General features: G+C 36.1%; 1 protein-coding gene across 1 annotated transcript in view; it reads right to left on the reverse strand.

Moving 5' to 3' along the window:
* GABRB2 (gamma-aminobutyric acid type A receptor subunit beta2) overlaps positions 1–18,287 on the reverse strand; it is a 132,118-nt gene that overhangs the window by 83,957 nt on the left and 29,874 nt on the right. The window contains exon 4 of the mRNA XM_057376204.1: positions 4,070–4,290. Coding sequence (XP_057232187.1) covers positions 4,070–4,290 — 221 coding nt within the window. The remainder of the gene's footprint in view (positions 1–4,069; positions 4,291–18,287) is intronic.

Genomic DNA, 18,287 nt, shown 5'->3' on the forward strand with positions numbered 1-18,287 from the left:
CCAAAAAAACCCAAATAAAAACAAAAAAGAACCCAACCCAAATTAAAAAATAGGAAAAAGCATAAAGTAGAAAATTAAAGATCAACTGCTTTACTCAAAGGTAGCTGATGTGAACAATTCACCTCTCAAAGAACATGGCTGGAGAACTAAAGATACTTGCAAAGTGACTGCTTTTCATAATGTCCATCAGATTTCATAGACAATAAGCTGCCTGTGGGGAGTTAAAATGCTGAACAAGTCTGGTAATACAACAAAAATGCCCAGTGCTGCTTCAGCAGAGCAAAGTGTGGGAGAATCTATTTCACTTGCAACAGTAAAACTTTCCAAGCAGCTGAAATGGAGTGAGCAGACAGCAGAAGGCACAGCTGAGACAACACAAAATCCAGGCATCCAGGACTGTTTAAGATTCATGTGACTCAATGCTGGTAGCAGGAAATAGAGAGAGAACAAAGCAAGGCCATCATACACATAATTCTCTCATTTACGGGAGATTACTGTGTTCCATCAGTCAAATAGGAATTATTGCTGGCTGGGTTGGAGACTCATAGTTGCTAATGCATTGGATGAATCTTGGCAAGTAAAACTGTTGGRCTTTCAAATGGGAAAAGTCCTTAATTTCTGAAAAAAAACTCCTCTGTTCTACTTCCTTTTGTTTTTCTTTTGGCTAAAAATGATGGCAACGTCATTACCTCACAGAACACGGCCCCTAGCAGGAGTTCTGTATATATTCCATTTTTCTGTGAAAAACACCCACAAACTTCATTTACAAAAAGCACAAAAGCATCCTACTGAAGAGATACAAAAGCATACAATGCTCTTGGGCAGGTAATTATCCATTCTCTACCCACTGTTGMAGAGCTCTCTTGTGAGGAATATTGGGAGAAGTCGATGCAAGAATCAGTGTCCCTGTAAACAGCCTGGCAATGCTGAAAAACCCCACAAAACATCTTAGTGTTTAGCCACTTCTTCAACTGTACTTAATCCTAATATTCTAACCTCAGTTTGCCCCTYATTCTGACACATGGCATCCCCAAGTCTCTCTCCCAGCAGAGAGGTGAGTTCAAGAAAGGCACTGTAACAGATTTACACAAAAAGCAGCAATTCCAAACTGGCAAAAAGAAGGATCTTACTTGTCATCATTCTCAAATCTTGCATTATTCCCACCCCTGGAAAAAAAATTCCAAAAGCTTGGTGCTTTCAGAGGCTGCAAAAATCAGAGAAGTGATTCTTCCCCAGGCTTACAGAGAATAAAGCAGAAGACAGCTGAACTTTTCATCTGCGTTTTAGAGCAGATTTGATGTCAAAAGTCAGGGGAAATTTTTTACATATATATTTATAGATATAAAAATAAATTTAAGATATAACAAATTTTATCTCCTGTAGCACCCATTTCTGCAAAGTTTATTACATAAACCAGACRTTTTAACAGACAGAAATTTAGTTAAAGCCGTATCTTTTCCTCAGCTCTGACTGCAAATCTTATTCGAGCTTTGCTCAACCGACTGTAAACTGTTTGCTAAACTAGATTTGAATGTCTAAATTTACTGTTCTAAATATGTTGTCAAATCACTAATATCCTCTTGCAAGTCATCTTAACTTCCAACATAGTAATTTTCTCTGTAATGACTCTTCATTTAAGACTATATGTTTACAATTTTCTACCATTTAGGTGATTTAAGTATATCATCTATTCAATGTCCTGGTCTTGGCAGCAACGAATCATTTCCTTGCCAGATGGAATACAGAAAAAAACCCCCCGAAATATAACATTTTCCCAAAACATAAATAGCTGGCAGCTATCCCCTCAGAAAGAAAAGTCCTTCTTAACCTAAAAGCAACCAGCATGTCACGTTCTCTGTAAAAAAAGGTCAAGAATTTAGCAATGCCCTTAACTGATGCCCTGTAGCAGTGACCAGGGCAGCTATGAGGATAACACAACAACCATTTAGATGGCTCCATTCATTATTAGGCATTTCTCTTTTTTCTTCCCCTCCCTCTCTCCCCTCTTTCAGTGGCAGAATAATCCAGGTGCTCACAAAACTGCCTCCTGGTCCTTCCTGAAATTTACCTCCCCAATGTCAAATCGAATCAGATGTGACGTGCACACCGTGGATGGGTTCTGCTCACAAAAACCAAACCAGCAATGTTTAGGGATCGCTGCTTGCTGTCTGAAATAGAAATTAAACTACGGGGATGTAAAGGAAAGGGATGGTTACATTTATACTGATAAAATCACTTGCAATTTTGTTACATCAGTCAAAGTAAATGCAACTGAATTCACAGCAACACTGATGTGTGTGTGGACGTGATAGTGATTATAAATAGATGTATGGGGAGGTGAAAAAATKTAAGAGTGATTCTTGAAGGAATCCCACTTTAGAAAAATGCATCCCAAAGTGAGAATAACTGCAAGTATAAGCTAAAGTGAATTAATGCAAAAAACTGTCAAAATACCTTTAACTAGGCTGTTCACAAGGTCTACAATAAAAAAGAAGTACCATAAATTTTGGATAACATACTGTGATTGCAAGTATTGAAGAAAATAACTCTGGGTAATAAAGGCTCAAAAGCATTAATAATGATTCCTCTAATTAGATGAAACAGCTTTGAGTAAAAAATAGACACCATTTCACTTTATTGCATCTCATAAAAGACAGTAAAACTTATTTGCTATTCATGCTTAATGAAAAGGAGGAAAGGTTTCACCCAACAAAATGAAGCAGTACCAACACAATTTCAGCTCAAGAAAAAGAAACAAATAAAACCCTCAAAACCTTAGACAAAGTATATTTCATGAAAGACTTCAAGTTTTTGAAAAACAAATGAACAACGACATGAAAGCCCCAGAGAACAAAACTTTCTTTTACTTGATTCTTCTATGGATAATTTTTGGTGAGCTCAGTTTGTCAAGCTTTTAAAAAACAGAAATTAATACGGATGGTTAAGCAGTCAGAATGAAAATGCCACAAGTAGCAATAAAAAGTTTGCATTATTGAAGACATTAAACCTGCTATTTATTTCTAATTTATTTGAGAAGATAATAATAAAGATTATGATTTCAGAATCTTAAACTGAAAACTACACCAAAACTGCTGTTATGCTTGCTCTGACTCCGTCACTACAAATGTGTGYTATGTAGTTGGTTTACATTTCACTTTGAACTACAACTGCATTTCAAGGAACCAAGAATCTGTTGCTTCACTGAACAATCACAAAAACTCCAGCTTTGCTCCCAGCCATAGCCAGAGCCTGAGCTGCTCCCACAGAAAACAAAAYTGGCCACAAATTGGTAAATACAACACCCAGCTCTGCAGCATTTCCTCCTGTTAACCCAGACAATGCTTTCCTGCTATTTTATTACCTACCCACACTGCATTGGCAGACACCTTCTGCAGCTACATTTTAAAATCAATTTCTAAGCAATTACTTTTCCTATAAATATCATTAAACAGACAGTTCCCCCAGTTTTTGGAACTTCTCAAGAGTGAAGCCCTTCTGTTGATTTCTCCAGCCACCCCTCTCCATCCAGTCATACACAATAACAACAGCAGGCTGAAAAACATTTCAAGTCATATCTCATCCCAGTGAAAATCAGAAAGCTGATTCATCTGGGTAGCATACAAACCAATCTAATATTCAGTCAAAATTATTTTTAAAATGTATCCGTTAAACTATCAATTCAGCCATCATATACATTTTCCATTTTTTCCTCTAATCCCCATTTTGTATTTTCTATTTCAATTCCTTTGAAGAAGCAGTTCTAAACCAGGCTTTTAATCCAGAATGAGTATTTCAAATAATATTTACAGTCTTATCTGTTCTTAATACAAGTCTCTGAACTGTACTAAAAATGGCAGTTTATCTCCAAAATTTGTATTAAAAAAAAAAGAAAAAAATATCCAGCCTTAGAATGCTTAATTTTTTTTTTTTATATCATCAGTTATATAGAATACAGCAATACAAAGAACACAAAAAGAAAAAAAAAAAGCAAGGAATGGTTTTTATTTTTAGCTTTTTAATCATGGTTTTAAATGAAGAGACAGAGGAGTTAGAAATGGTTCCCACTGACCTGAGCCCATAAAGGACTGTTCCATCTGGATGCAAACGAATCATTCTGTTCTTCACAGTGACACCATGAACAAATGACTTCTTGTCATTCAGGAAATAGGTATCGGGCACCCAGAGCTGATCAGCGACTCTGTTGTCCAGAGTAAGGTTTAGAGGTATTACATTGTAGGACAGCCTCTTATCCCTCCATGCTTGCTGGAAGTACATTGTCAAGGTATAGTCCTGTGAGTAGAAAAACAAACAAAGTTTGCATCGAAACAGATGGCAAACACAGGCAAAAAAATGACAATGCAAATACAAATGTATTCATTGTGACTGTTCCCAAAGGCAAATGTTTGTGTTCAGAATTTCCATAAGTAGATTTATTTCTTTTTACAGTACTGAGCATCTTGTATACACTTGWTAACAGCAGTGAGAGCACGGAGAAGATGGGGTATTTACATTTTATGAATGACTTGGAAGTTCTCATTTCAATACTTAAAAATCAAATTTAAAGAATTGTAGAGATTTAACAGCCTGTAATTTCTSTAGCACTTCACAAGCCTGGGAGTTCCACAAAACAAACATTCACAGATCCAAATTTTATCTCAAGGTCTCCACTGTATTCAGTAGAGCTCTGGACCAAGACTTTTCTCTCTGCAGTCACCACCCAATTTCTCTAAATTAAAATCTCTTCAAAGTCTGTTAACTTTCCCCTGGGCACCAAAACCAATGGGAAGTCTCAGAGGTTCTTATGCTACACACTCTTAGTCTTCTGCTTAATTTTACAGATGAAGTAACTCTGGTTACTTCAGGGGGACAATTGAGAGAGCACAATTAGCATCAGTAAATATTCACACTGTTACAAAGCTTGCATTGTCCTGATGCACGCCACCACTCTACAGCACTTCAGAGATGTTTTGGTCTTTCAGTGTTTTAAAGAATGAGATATTTACAAAGGTTATACCTCTGTAAAAACTTTTATAGAGGCATAATAATCATTATATTTAGCCTATGCTAAGTATACACAGTATATATTGAGAGCAGCCCTGRGGAGAAAGACTTGCCTAAATGGCAGTATTAGTACTCATTAGGAGTTTTATATTTTAAAGGAGAGTCCAGTATTGAAAGTACTTTTATTACAGTTGGAAAAGAAAAATTAATCTTCCTCTTGAACGGCTTTAAAAAGACATGCCACAAGTGTATAGTACAAGCATTTTCATTTTAAAGGGTATTTGACACATGAACACTCTGCAGAACTTCTCAGAAAACACAAAAGTAAATTTTTCTTATCCAGCAGTTTCACAGACTGAACAGCCCAGTAAGGAATYACTGGAATTGTGTTGCTGTCATTATTCACTTTAAAATGCACCCAGTCCACCCTTGCAAACACACGGGGAGGGTCTGTGAGCACCAGGGCTTTTCCAGTAGAGTTCTGTACACAATGACACAGCACCTTGAAACAAACTGACCCTGCCCTCTTCTGCAGAGCAGTGTGCACTCACATCAATCAGTATCAACTGTGTTTTTATAGAAAAGTACATTTCAGAGCTTGAAACACTATCAATTTTCACCACATCCTTCCCCAGAAGAGCCCATGTACATGGGCTTCAAAATACCCCTTCCATTTTCACTGAGGCAGGGGGAATTACCTGTCCCATTGTGAACAGTTACTGCATTTCTTTCTTACCTCACAGCCACAAATGGCATTGCTGTCCCTCCAGTGCTGCTGCCTGCCCTGGTTAAAGGCCAGTGCCCTTCCCTGCTGTGTCCCCAGACAAACCCAGAACCCTGTCTTATGGCCAGCTGTCACAACAGACACTCAAGCAGGTAACACCAAATGAGCTCTCCCCATTATTGCACTACCAAATGTATTCATCTGGTAGCTGTTCTACAGCCTGATCAGTTTTAATTATCTGAAATTTCTTCCCCACTTTCCCAGGATCAGGATGAGATCCTGCCTGCAAGGATGTTCCACCTAYATCCAAAGAATTTTACTGTTATTGTTCATCCCTGTTTTGTTGGATTTAATTACAACCAGGCATCAGAAACTCTTCAGTAACACACTGTCAGTAGGAAATTYATGAGTCTTCGTTATACTAATATACCACATCATAAAGTAATGTGATCTGCAGCAATTATTTCTCTATTATCCTTGGGATGCTGCATTTTATTCCTATTCCAAGGAATAACCTATATGTATTAATATACAGCTATATACAGAGAACATACTTTCCTCTTTGCACCTMAGTAAAAGAGGAAAAGAAGAGGAGGAAAAGCCCAAAACATGCATGGTTCAATGCATAGAAGGGAATTACATAAAACTGTAAATTTGGAGCACTGGCATAGCTGAAAGAAAAGCCAAGTCACCAGGCTGGAGTTCAAAATCAAACACACTGTGTTCCAGAAAGAGCTGGTGTTCCAACTAAAAATTATTTGTCATCTGTTGGCCCTAGTTTTCAGATGTGACTGGAGTTTCTGATGGTCAAAACAGAACTCCTTAGAAATTTTTATAAAACCCTCACAACCTTTCAAATTCAGGGTTTTATTTTTATTGATAATTTAAAAAAAAAACACCCAAAGATGTTCCAAGATACATATTTYAAAGTAAAATTGATAAGATAGGAAAAAAAAAAACAACTGTCACATAAGCTGCAATTCATGCCTTAGAAAGGAGAGAGAGAGGCATCTGTTTTCAAAATCCCAAATGAAAGAGTAATTCAAAAAAGATGTGCAGGTACAAAATGTCCCTAAAGTATTCCAAGACCCATTTATACTTTGAGATTAAGAACATTCTCATCTAACAGAAGTACTACAAGAAAAAATTTGTTAAACTCACATTAAATATAAGTATTCCCCTCTATTCTAAGGATAAATATCAAAACTTGTAAATAACCTGTCCCTAGGAAGAGAGGCACACAACASAAGCAGAGAACAGAAGCAAAGGATGATTTTGATTTGTTAAGCCTTTTCAAGTCACAGGATGAGATTGTTAGAAACAGTGTAAGTTTGAAGAGGAAACAGGAGCAAACTCATTTCAAAAGCCTTGCAGGAGGCAGTAATTACAATGAGCTGAAGGAAATCCAGAGCCAGACACCATTGCACAGACAGAAACCACAAAGGKACAGACAGTTTGTGACACAGGGACACAGACACACTATGCCCACAGAAATAACAGGTTTATCAGGTGCTCCGGGCTCTGGAAGCTTGAAATGGTGTATAAAATTGTATTAGTATTGAGAAAGTTGCAAGGAAAACCTAGAATATAAATAAGCAAACATTTTCTGTAAATACACAAATACTACCAATTTCGTAGCTTTCACTGTTACTCCATTGTTTACCTAGATTTAAATTTAAAAAAGTTTTTGATTCTGTCCAGGGCAAAAATTTAAGCAACAGAAAATGGATCATTATCCCTATTCTAATGTGATCAAAGAAAAGATGTCTCCTCTTTTCCTCACTTCACCTTCCCACTTTTCTTTATTTCATACAATGAACAGAAGAGCAGCAAATGTAAGACAAAGTTAATCTCTATGCATAATTTTCCATATGAATAAAAAAGTATCAAACAGTTTTATTAGTATTAGCATATTTATGAGTAATTTTTATCCTGCACATTAASTCTGTGCAGTGGTAGCCTGCAAACACTTTTAGCTGCTGGAAGTAAATATGCTGAGAGATTCAAATTTATATAAATAGAATTGTTACAGACAGACCCAGTGTCAGTGAAGGAGCATCAATTTCAGTGACATAATGGAAGATTGTGGACAGCAAAGCATCAAATCTAACCATTGGCATTCTTATTTATAKTCTCACATTTCATTCATGCTCTCAAATAGATATTATCTTAAGCCAAAAAAAGAGAAAAAACTGTTTTGGCCCATTATTAGTTTTAAAAGATTAGAACATAGGTTTTAGCTAAATCCATGGGCCAATAACTGACATGTTTATTGCTGGTCCTCTTCTTATATTGGAAAAAGGATCAAGGCAAAAAAGGAAACAGAGATTATGAATATTCACAATGACAGTGGGAGTCTAATGCAAAAGACTCKACCAGATGTAAATTTTTTTAAAGCATGATAATAAGGTTCAATGTGAGAAAACACATTTAAAATATAGCTCTTTCTTCTGCATTACACAAAACAGGACTGATTCACACTGCATGCAGCTTAAAACTGCAGCCAGCACTTGTATTAACAGGGATACAACAGCTATGGAAACACTGGAAGCAATGAAGGCAGGAAACTTTAGAGGAGAAAAAATAAGCAGAATGAATATATAATATTTAATGTATATAACAGACATTCTGTATATTGTAAATACAGGATAAGACAGTGTGAAGTCGAAGAAGATATTTATCATGGTTCAGCAATAATGAATGGAGAAATCACTTGTGATTTGGCTTAAGTCCACTCCTCATCACATTCCTGATTATTACTAACTTGCAAAAATACTTCACAACATCTCCACATATGGCTATTTTAAAATGAAATAATTTCCTTCTGAAAATGCTTGAAGCTGAAGATTTTGCCTGAACACTCTATCTATTCAACATGTATGTTTTAAAAGCTGTTTGTTGATAACATTTGAAAGTGCTGATTGACAATCCTTTCAATCCTCYCTTTATTTAAAACCAACCACTACAAAAGGTTAAAATCAAAATTACCTATCTCAGTCTCTCATCAAGAAAAAATAATGYAGGAAGGCTGTTTAACACTGGAGACACAACAAAGTAACTTATATGAAGAAAGAACTGTTGAAAGAATGGGTGATATCAAAAAAAAAGCCAAAATAAAATGACATATGCCCTTTCAAAAAAAGTATTTTTCACACTCTGTAAATCTTTACTCCAAAATAAATGAATAAAAAACAAAACAAAACAAATAAAAAACCCGMAATGACATCAAGAACCTTACACAGAATTCAAGTTGAACTCTCCCAATCTATCAAGTCTCCTAACTGGCTTTAAATCTGTGAAACATTTGTTATTAACTGAGGCTCCTAAAACTTATTAGGGAATTCTTCTTGATGGGAACTACATCTCCTCCAGTTTATAATCTTTCCAAAAGGAAGATCCCCACAACAAGCTTCCCATCTATTTTGCTGCAACTCTCCCAGAATTATTCATCAGCAATTCTCATTTGTCAGCTGAACAAAGCAGGAAGGAYGGGCTGTTTATCTCCCACCACAGTTCTCAGAAAAACACATTATTGAGTCAAGCAAGAGACTTGGGTAGGGAAGCCAAAYGATGCCAGCAGAGCTTCACTCCTAAGCAGGAAACTTCTGGTCCTGATTTTATAAAATCTGTAGTAAGAGATTTCAGCAACAAATCATGAATTTGTGTCTCCCCAGCCCTACTGAGAGCAGCCAATATTTCYGTTTCCATTGGCTCTCCACGGTGATTTGGATAACGACACGGCCTCGCAGCGCAGTGGCTTTCATGCACCGAGGTGAAATGAAGCAGTGGTGGCTGAGATGTTTCCTGTAACCTCAATTAGTCCAGTGAGACGCTGTGACAGTTGATTTTGGTTTCTGACAAGTCATCCAGACTGAACCATGACACTGCACCTCTCCCGAGCAGCCGCCTCGAGTCACTCCSAGCCACCAGCAGCTGCCAGAGGTCTCGCAGCGCTCTCTGATTTGCTGTCTCTTGATAATAACAGGAAGATTGATTAAAGTGAAGCTGGGCTGAAAACTGTAATCTAACTGCTGCTTGGTTAAGAGAGTCACGTCTCCCGAGATGCTCAGATTGTTCTCTTTTGAAAGGATCTCGTCATCCTGATACAGCACTGCAGGATTCGCAGATGAACAAAGCAAAAGCAGAGGACGATGAATAAATGCAACTAGRCTCGCTTAAAAGAAGTTAGGAAAACAGTCGTTTTCTGCCTCAGACAAAATTACRTGCTATTATTATTTAGTCGTGTCTTTGAAGTAAAATAAAATATTTTAAGCCACCAGAAACATCAAAAAGTTTATTTGTATTTGAATTTCAAAGTTTTCTTTACTTGTGTATCTCAAGCTCTTTCCCAGAGTTCACAGATCATTCGCTTTGCAATGTTACAATTCCACAGATCTTCAGAAAGGTAAAAACCTTCAACAGAAATCACATTTATATTGCTTTTAGTACTAGGCTTCCTTTGTTTTAGCCTATTATATAATTGSATTGCAAAAGAGTAGAGAATTTACTGAAAACACTAAACAAAAAAATCGTAATAATTCTTAAGTAGAGCGGAAATAAACCCGTGGTTAAGCAGAACTGGAGATCCAACTGAAAGGTTTGATGAGAGCAGATGGTGGCCTAAGATATTGTTTTGCAGAAAAGACTCAAAATCAAAAAACCAGAAACAGCTACCAGGACCCTGAGTGTCTGATGCTTGTAATGGGGGCGCTGGAGGGATGAATTCCAGGGCAAGAATATAGTAATTGATTAAATCTGAGAATTGTGCCTAGATGCAGAACTAAACTGGCATAACATTGAAAAAAGCTCTTTTTCCTGATGCTTCACAGATTCCCAAGTTCCTTCACAAACAAAGCCATAAGAATTCAGAGACTGAAAGGACTGGCAAATTATTGTTTCTCCGGATCACTGCAATCAACTTCTGAAAAACGTTCAAAATTAAAAATATAAGAAATTTTTATTAATTTTATYTAATTCTATTAATTATCTAAAGCACATAATACTCATTTTAAATATAARTATTTTGCGATATTTTCAAGCAGGCTTATGGAAATGAATCAATATTCCCAGACTTTATTTATTTATAAAATATTTATTTTCAGCCTTGCTTCCTTCAGTCATGGAGCTGTCACTGCATAAAGGCTCCAATGACAGAAGTGCCATTAATATTCCTGTTATTACACTACACGGCTCCCTGTGCCTTTCCTCATCTAAAAGGATGTGTAACAATCCCTAAATTCTCAACCACAGACTTAATACTGAAACAAGCCACRAGTCACCTCAATGAAAAGTGTAAGTTTAGTTTCATCATTAAAAAGTTAAGAGAAAGAGCTGGTAAAAATTCAAATATCTGTACTTCAGCCTGAATTTTCATGTGTAATGCTTTTGAGAAATGCAGTATTCTAACAAAAATATTTCCCTTCAGTGCTTCCATTTAATTGGGCTGCCTGAGGATTCACTTCTTGAAAAGGAAAAATGTTATATGAATATTTTATTGCATCATTTTTATAGGCAAAAGGATTTACTTTGCTATGTTTAGTTTGCTTCATAAACAGATTTATGTGCTAGTATTTCCTTTCAGGTAAAAAGCCAGCTGTCTCCTCCGTTAACAATAGAGAAGTTTCTGTAAGAAACAGACACATTGAATAAATTATGTCTATGTATATTCATTTCCTTAGATACATTCAAGTAATTTTTCTGTCCTGGCAACACTGATACCCTTGATTTGTCCAACCTACATCACATTCCTTCTGTATCACAGGGTACCTGAACACTTCAAATGGCTCTCAGCTGTTTCCTAAAACTGAAAATTTTTAAGCCAATTTTAAGATCACCTCACAAAGCAATGTTTACACAGATTAAACAACATCTCACGGAGAATACTGATGGAAGAATGAGGCATTGAGTGACAGAACAAGACAGTGACTTGAAGGAAAAGATTTATAAAATAATCCAAAACATTTCCTCTAGTATTTAGCTCATTGCAGAATTATAAAAACAATGGCATACATGATATTTCTTTTAATAATCTACCGTATAACTGAAATACAGTTAGACTAATTGATTTCTTTATCTTATTACGGTCTCTAAGAGCTGCTGATACTTCACACAAATTTACAGGAGAAAACCAGCCAGGTCTGTGCATGACATACCCTGAGTTTATATTTTGCTTTATTTTTCTTCTAAATAAGCCCAGAGTCATTCTCCCTTTGTCTGCATGCACACATTTTCTCACACACTACTACTACTAATAACTATGGCAGATTTTTATGCTAGTTTTCCTGGCATTTTTTGTGAGTTTTGGTGGGTTTTTTTTTTCCTTTTTCTTCTAAATCATTGCCAAACGCACACACTTTGGAAGCAGAGTTGGTTCTAGGCAAGAGTGATGTGCCAGTTTTCTCATGCCACTCCCCCATCCCATGAGGAGCACCAGCAGCAGCTCTCCCCTGTTGAACACTCACATTCCACAGCATCTCTCTGCCCTGCTGATTCCCAGCCCCTAAGACAGTTCATTATTCCAGCAGTGACCCACACCTCAAAGCAGCAGCACATTCTGGAGAGCACCAATCTGCCCCAGAAACAGCCCAGAAATGTTCCTGTGTCTGTCGAGATGCACCGTGCCAGAGCCTGCACTGCAAAATGATGCATTTCCTCTCCCTTTACATATAAATCCTGTGCAAATACACAGCCCACCCTGATTTAGCCCTTCCTCAGCTAAATTCACCTCTTCAAACCTTACATACAGATTTCATGGAGTTTGAACAGTGAAGAGCATGAGGTTGGGAAAAAAAAAAAAAAGCAATAGTGTCATGTCACCTAGGCCTCTTCCTGTCTTTTAAATGCTCTCSTCCCTGAAACTCAAGATGTGACAGGCTGTTTCCTCTCAAAAATGTCAGGCACTGCACAGAACTGCCAGCACTGAAGTAAAAGGACAATTTAAAGTAAATACATATCATTTCTCTCAGTGATGACAAGCCTGTGGAAGCAGGTAGAAAGTCCAATTTGCATGACAGCTTCAGCAAAGAGAATACACTTTGTTGAGACAGTCCAAGAGAATAAGTGATGTATTCAGATGAAAGAAAAATTAATATTATTATGTTCTAAGAAAAAAAAAGGAAGAAAAATCCCCAGGTGGAAAAATTTCACATCTGTAATAGTCATTAATTATATTTTAAATTGTTCATGGTTCAGCAAAGCCAAAACTTTTTGGAATATCTCACAGGRAGAATTTCCATTACGAGTGCCTCTGTCACAAAGGTGTCTTTTTCTTGTAGTCCCACCGCACAGTTAAAGCAAGGTCAGCTGTGAGGTCAGACCAAGTTGCTCACGGCTTTATCCAAACAGATCTTGAAGACCTTGAAAAGTGGATTAGAACAAGACTTTAATAAGAATGAAATTGCTACTTGCATTTAGAAAGAAGCTCCCTATGCTTCAAAAAGGGAAAAAAAACAGGATGGTCAGCAGTGACTGCAACTTAATTTCAGTTTGATTCMAAATCTCCATTGTCTGATTTTTAGAACCATCACACACTATCGCTTTTAGCTGTTCCGTTTAGTGTATTATTATTCCAGTCTTTTTGTGTCATTTTCTCAGCAATTGCCTCTACTCTTTAATCTCACAACTATTTGAGACACTTAGAAATCAACAGGATTCAGTTACCACTGAGGTTTTGAATGCATCCATTGTTCACTATTTYCTGCATGCTTCAATTGGCACCAACAACTTCTCATGAAAATATTCCCTGTTCCTATACAGTAGATGATTTTTGCCTTTCTTTAAATTCTCTTCTCTTAATCCTCAAGGTTTCCATCTTTGCCAGAGAACTTTCTATGCAATTAAAAATTTTATTTCTACTTTCCACACTTTAATAGATACCTTGAAAACAATCCTGATTRTCAGACTGAAGCCATCCTCTCATCAAGAGTTGATAATATCTCTATACTTGTACTATCAGTTCAGAAATATAAAAAAAAAACAGAAGGAAAAAATTAATTTGGCACCCTTTACTACTGAATAGGCTTATTTATTTGTCACTGACTAGATTAAATACCTCAACTCARCCTTCAAAATTTGTCACTTTTGTGGATCACTATTTCTTCCAGAGTYCAAATCAGACTTGTACTTCAAAGACTCAGACGAAGTAACTGTTTTGACAGCTGGGAACGTCAAGAACAAAATGGAAGAGAACCTTTTGTCAAGGCATGAAAAGTAAACAGTTAATGGAAATGGTATGGAAAGTATGTATTATTTAGCATTAATACAAACCCAGCCTATTTTAACAAAATAAGGATAAATAAGGATACTTTTTTTTTTTTTCTAGTCAGACTGAGGTTGGAGAAATGGCAATAAAAGTATTACTGGTTMCATGCTTTTTAGCCCTTCCAGCAAATACAGATATAAGTGCATAAGGAAATTACTCAGGAAACAGGGATCACATTTTAAACTAAGCTGCTTCATTTTAATCRTACTTTGAATGTATTTGACTTGGCAGACACTCTTGTGAAAACATGGATGGGTTTTAAGCAATTTTAAGATCTTGCACAGAGCAAACTTTGAGCTTACACAGCAGTTGCCTCCAGCTACTCTTACTGGAAGGCATTTACACAACCTGCTGGGACTCAGTTTGACATCATTCYTTCCATCTGGACATCCCAACCAGCAGTCTGGATACAATCTTCCCTGCTTTCTCTCTGCTTCACACACTTGATATTCATTGAAATTTCTGGAAAATGAAATGCCTGAGAATCATGAACTCTGTGAATGCTTCAGAAGTAACTGAGAAAGGGTTTTGCTTTTTCTTCACGCCTGAAGGAACACTGAAACAGTGCTTCCAAGGGCAGTAGTCATTTTGCCCAGGTAAAGGAATATAATGCATTTGATACCTTTYTTGACATGTGGAATTGGACTATTATTTTCACATCTTTATGTATTTGTAAACAATCAAAATAAACCAAGTCAATGTGCTCTGTCAGAAAGAAGTCCAAGGACATATTCCCACCAAAAACCTGTTAATTCCTACACTAAGAGTTCTCCGAAATTTGATAAAGATATGGAAGCCAACTAATCCACAGATCAAAAACAAACACTAAATTTTCAGGAGAAACTATCATCGAATACTCCTCAAAATGTACACAAAACATGTTTTCATTCATAAGAAGACCTGGCAAAAGAGTTTCAAGCCCTAAGGCTTATGACAGAGCTATTATTTCCCTTTCCCTCCAATAATCAGTAGATGTCAAACATATTTTGTAGTCCTACTACCGGAATTTTGGAGATAAATGAAAATAAAAAAACAATTGAAGCACACATATAAAGACAGAAAAATAATCAAAAAGCTCTGTGATGACTGAGATTGTCCCAAAAACAATGATCCAGCTCCTGGCAGCTTCATCAGTCTTGTAACACTCGATTTCTGAGTTTATTTTCTATCTTCACAATAAGGATTTTGTTAAATATTTTACTCATAACAGGTTCAAATAGACCTTAGCTGAAGTGCTTTCCTTTGTCTCTCAAATTATGAGACCATAGCAAAGAAGTGCAAAGCCACAGCAATAAGTGCAGRTCTTTAGCAGGTGTTAGACAAGCARAACCTCCARCAGCTCGGATATTYGKAGYCATGACCTCATGTGCTGCATACAGAATTTCTGCTTGAGCACATTCCATGTTAGCTGGGAAGCAGCMCACATCRATTTGATATCTACTAGCTARGAGCTGGTTAATTCATGCATGAAATGCACTTATATAGCAGCTCACTGGTTTGATTGATGACACATCTATTCTTTTAAAATAACAGCRGACTTCCTCTCTCCGGAGTCACCAAAGTGCTTTACAACATATTCTTATGTTGCTACATACTAGTTAAAATTTAGGATTTTTTCAAAATTAACTCGTCTTTGAAATGCAGTCTCCATCATGTCCAAATGAAGAAGTTTTGCGAAATTTTTCCTTTTAGAATGATTTTGTTCAATTTGAAAAAGTGAATTCCTAAGCAATGCATTTGTCAGAAAGGGTGTTTCACCCAAGTGTCAGTGACCTCCTTCTCTTCCTCATTTTCCTCCCTCCTTTTAAGAAAGCAGGCAAGAAAGTAAGCACAAATATCTCAGCATCACATACATATTTTGTTTACCTACAGGGCTTTGCTTATCAACACTCTACTCTTGAATTCTCATCATCTTCCTTCCCAGAAAGTCACAGGGAAAATGAGGAAGTATTCAGATGGGTATTAATAAGCAAACACAACAGAACAGGAATTTGATACCAGCACCACAAAAAAGAAGCCCTTTTTTCTTTTTACAGACAAGGTTTGGGTTTTTAAATTTTATTATTTCAGCTAATCCATAAACAACCACTAAGAAGCTTGAAACCTTCTTTGCTATATTTGTTTTGTAGTTTTTTTTTTTTTTTTTTTTTTTTTTTGGTTTGGGGTTTTTTTTCTTTAGTGGGTGTGGAGAGGGAAGAACAAGGAATAGAAGCAAGTCCATGTGATCTTTCAAGATCCTTCCCAACCTGGGCTGTTCCAYGAACATTTCGAGACAAGCACACCCTAAATTAATTGCTTCATTTCTCGTATTAGACAACTTGTTATTAATGTCACCAAATATTACAATTAAGTACTCCTCTTAAATTATCTCCTCATCTCTCAGTGTTCARAAAGTCAAGCTAGACCTCAACTGGCCCTATGGCACAACATGATTATCTGCAGCAGCTCACAATTAACAAATTACACTGCATGTGCTCTCACACACCCCTATTTGGGAACTCACTGAAACGTGAACTCAGWATCTGCTTGTTTGAGCTATTCAGCAAAGAATATTTACAACTGGAGATGCTCTCTGAGCCTTTGAGATTAAAGACTCTTTAGATTAAATAGGAAAAGAAATGTAAAATTAATTATACCAAAGTTTGCACAAACAGAAAGCAAAGAGAGTCAACGCTTGGTGAAAGCACCTTTCATGAGGAAAATATTAAGTACTTAAAACTAGGCATGCAATTTGGGGTTTTTACAAAAGAGCACTTTACCAAATCAATACTGTGAATGATCTTAAAAAAAAAAAAAAAAAAAAAAAAAAAAGCCCAAAAAAGCCCAAACAAAACAAGACAAACCAGCTAAGTTCACAGGCAAAAGCAGATCTTGTTAATTTTCATGAGAATCAGAGATTTTAGGCACAAAGCTTCATATAGGCCTGCCAATCCTGCACCCAGTAAAATCATGGATATACTTCAATATAGGGTTTTGAATAAAAAAAACCAAAACAAACAAACAAACAAAACTTCTATGGACTTTTAATCCAGTCWGTGACAATTCAGAGCTTCTCTGAACTGGAGAGAGAAGTGAGCTACTTAGAAACGGATTCTTCGTTAGATTCTATTTGATTCTTAGGTTTTATCTGGATCCTTTTTTCTCTAGATCTGGGCAAAAGAAAAGCCTTTATGTACCTTGTTCCATTTCTAGTAACTTTATTTCATTTGCTTTTTATTTATATTRCTGTCACACTCTGTGAAAATGTATCCATTAATCAGTTAAATAAACATAAATATCATTTTTATTCCCCAATCTAAGTTTATTCTAAATCTTTATGTGACTGTGATTGCTTTAATATGAGTCAAAGATACACAATGGAATTAAAAAGAAAAAAAAAAATACATGGCCCTGAACTTGTCTATACATTTCTCCTTAAAAAGAAAAAAAATTATTTCTGTCTTCTGCTATATCAGGATGTATAATTGTAAATAACTCTTTGGATGATTTAATCAAAAATGTACCACTCCATATCATAGACCTCAACTTCTACAATCACATCACATTGATTTAATTTAGATTTAACCTTCTCTTCTATCCAAATGCAGTTACAAAAAGACAGACTGAAGTACTAAATTACTAAATATCTTTCTTAATGATATCATGAGACTTTAGTACCACAACCAATATATTGGTTTTCACTGCTTTAGAACATGAGAGCACATCAACTGCAGCAAGTGAACTGGAAAAAGCTGCTATTGATAGGTTATTKTTTAATTTTTATGTTCAAGAACAGCACAATCTCACAGGAAATTCCCAGTTAATAGGGAAACCTCAATGTATTCATCACTTCATGCTTATGTGTAGCACAATAGCAATTTATAACATTCATCTTAGTTCAGTGCAATTAACCATTCTGCTTAGAATTGAACAGACAACAAAAATGAAGAGGTAAAAGTGGATTCCGATTCCAACCACTGGATAATTTWCACAATATCCACACATATTATCTATTATTAACACTAAAAGCCACACTTTTAAAARCTGAATGTTGAAATTGAATATTCCTGGCAGCCAGCCAAGCATAGAAAACAGACAGGCTAATGGTAAAGAAAACACATTTTTATTCATTTACCTTCTGTGCAAAATGAACTGTGTAGTGATTTTTTTTAGAAAACGAAAATTGTAATTGCATGTGTAATAAAGCTGAAAATTAAGGAGAAACAGATGGAAGACTAAAAGTTCTTTTTTCTAAGTGATAAGAGGATGATTCATAAGTATTTGACATTAGTTAAAATTACTTATGGAACAAATGTTTATGGA

This window comes from Malurus melanocephalus, unplaced genomic scaffold (genome assembly GCF_030028575.1).
Source record: "Malurus melanocephalus ecotype Western Australia unplaced genomic scaffold, MMel_1.1 scaffold_273, whole genome shotgun sequence".
Lineage (NCBI taxonomy): Eukaryota > Metazoa > Chordata > Aves > Passeriformes > Maluridae > Malurus > Malurus melanocephalus.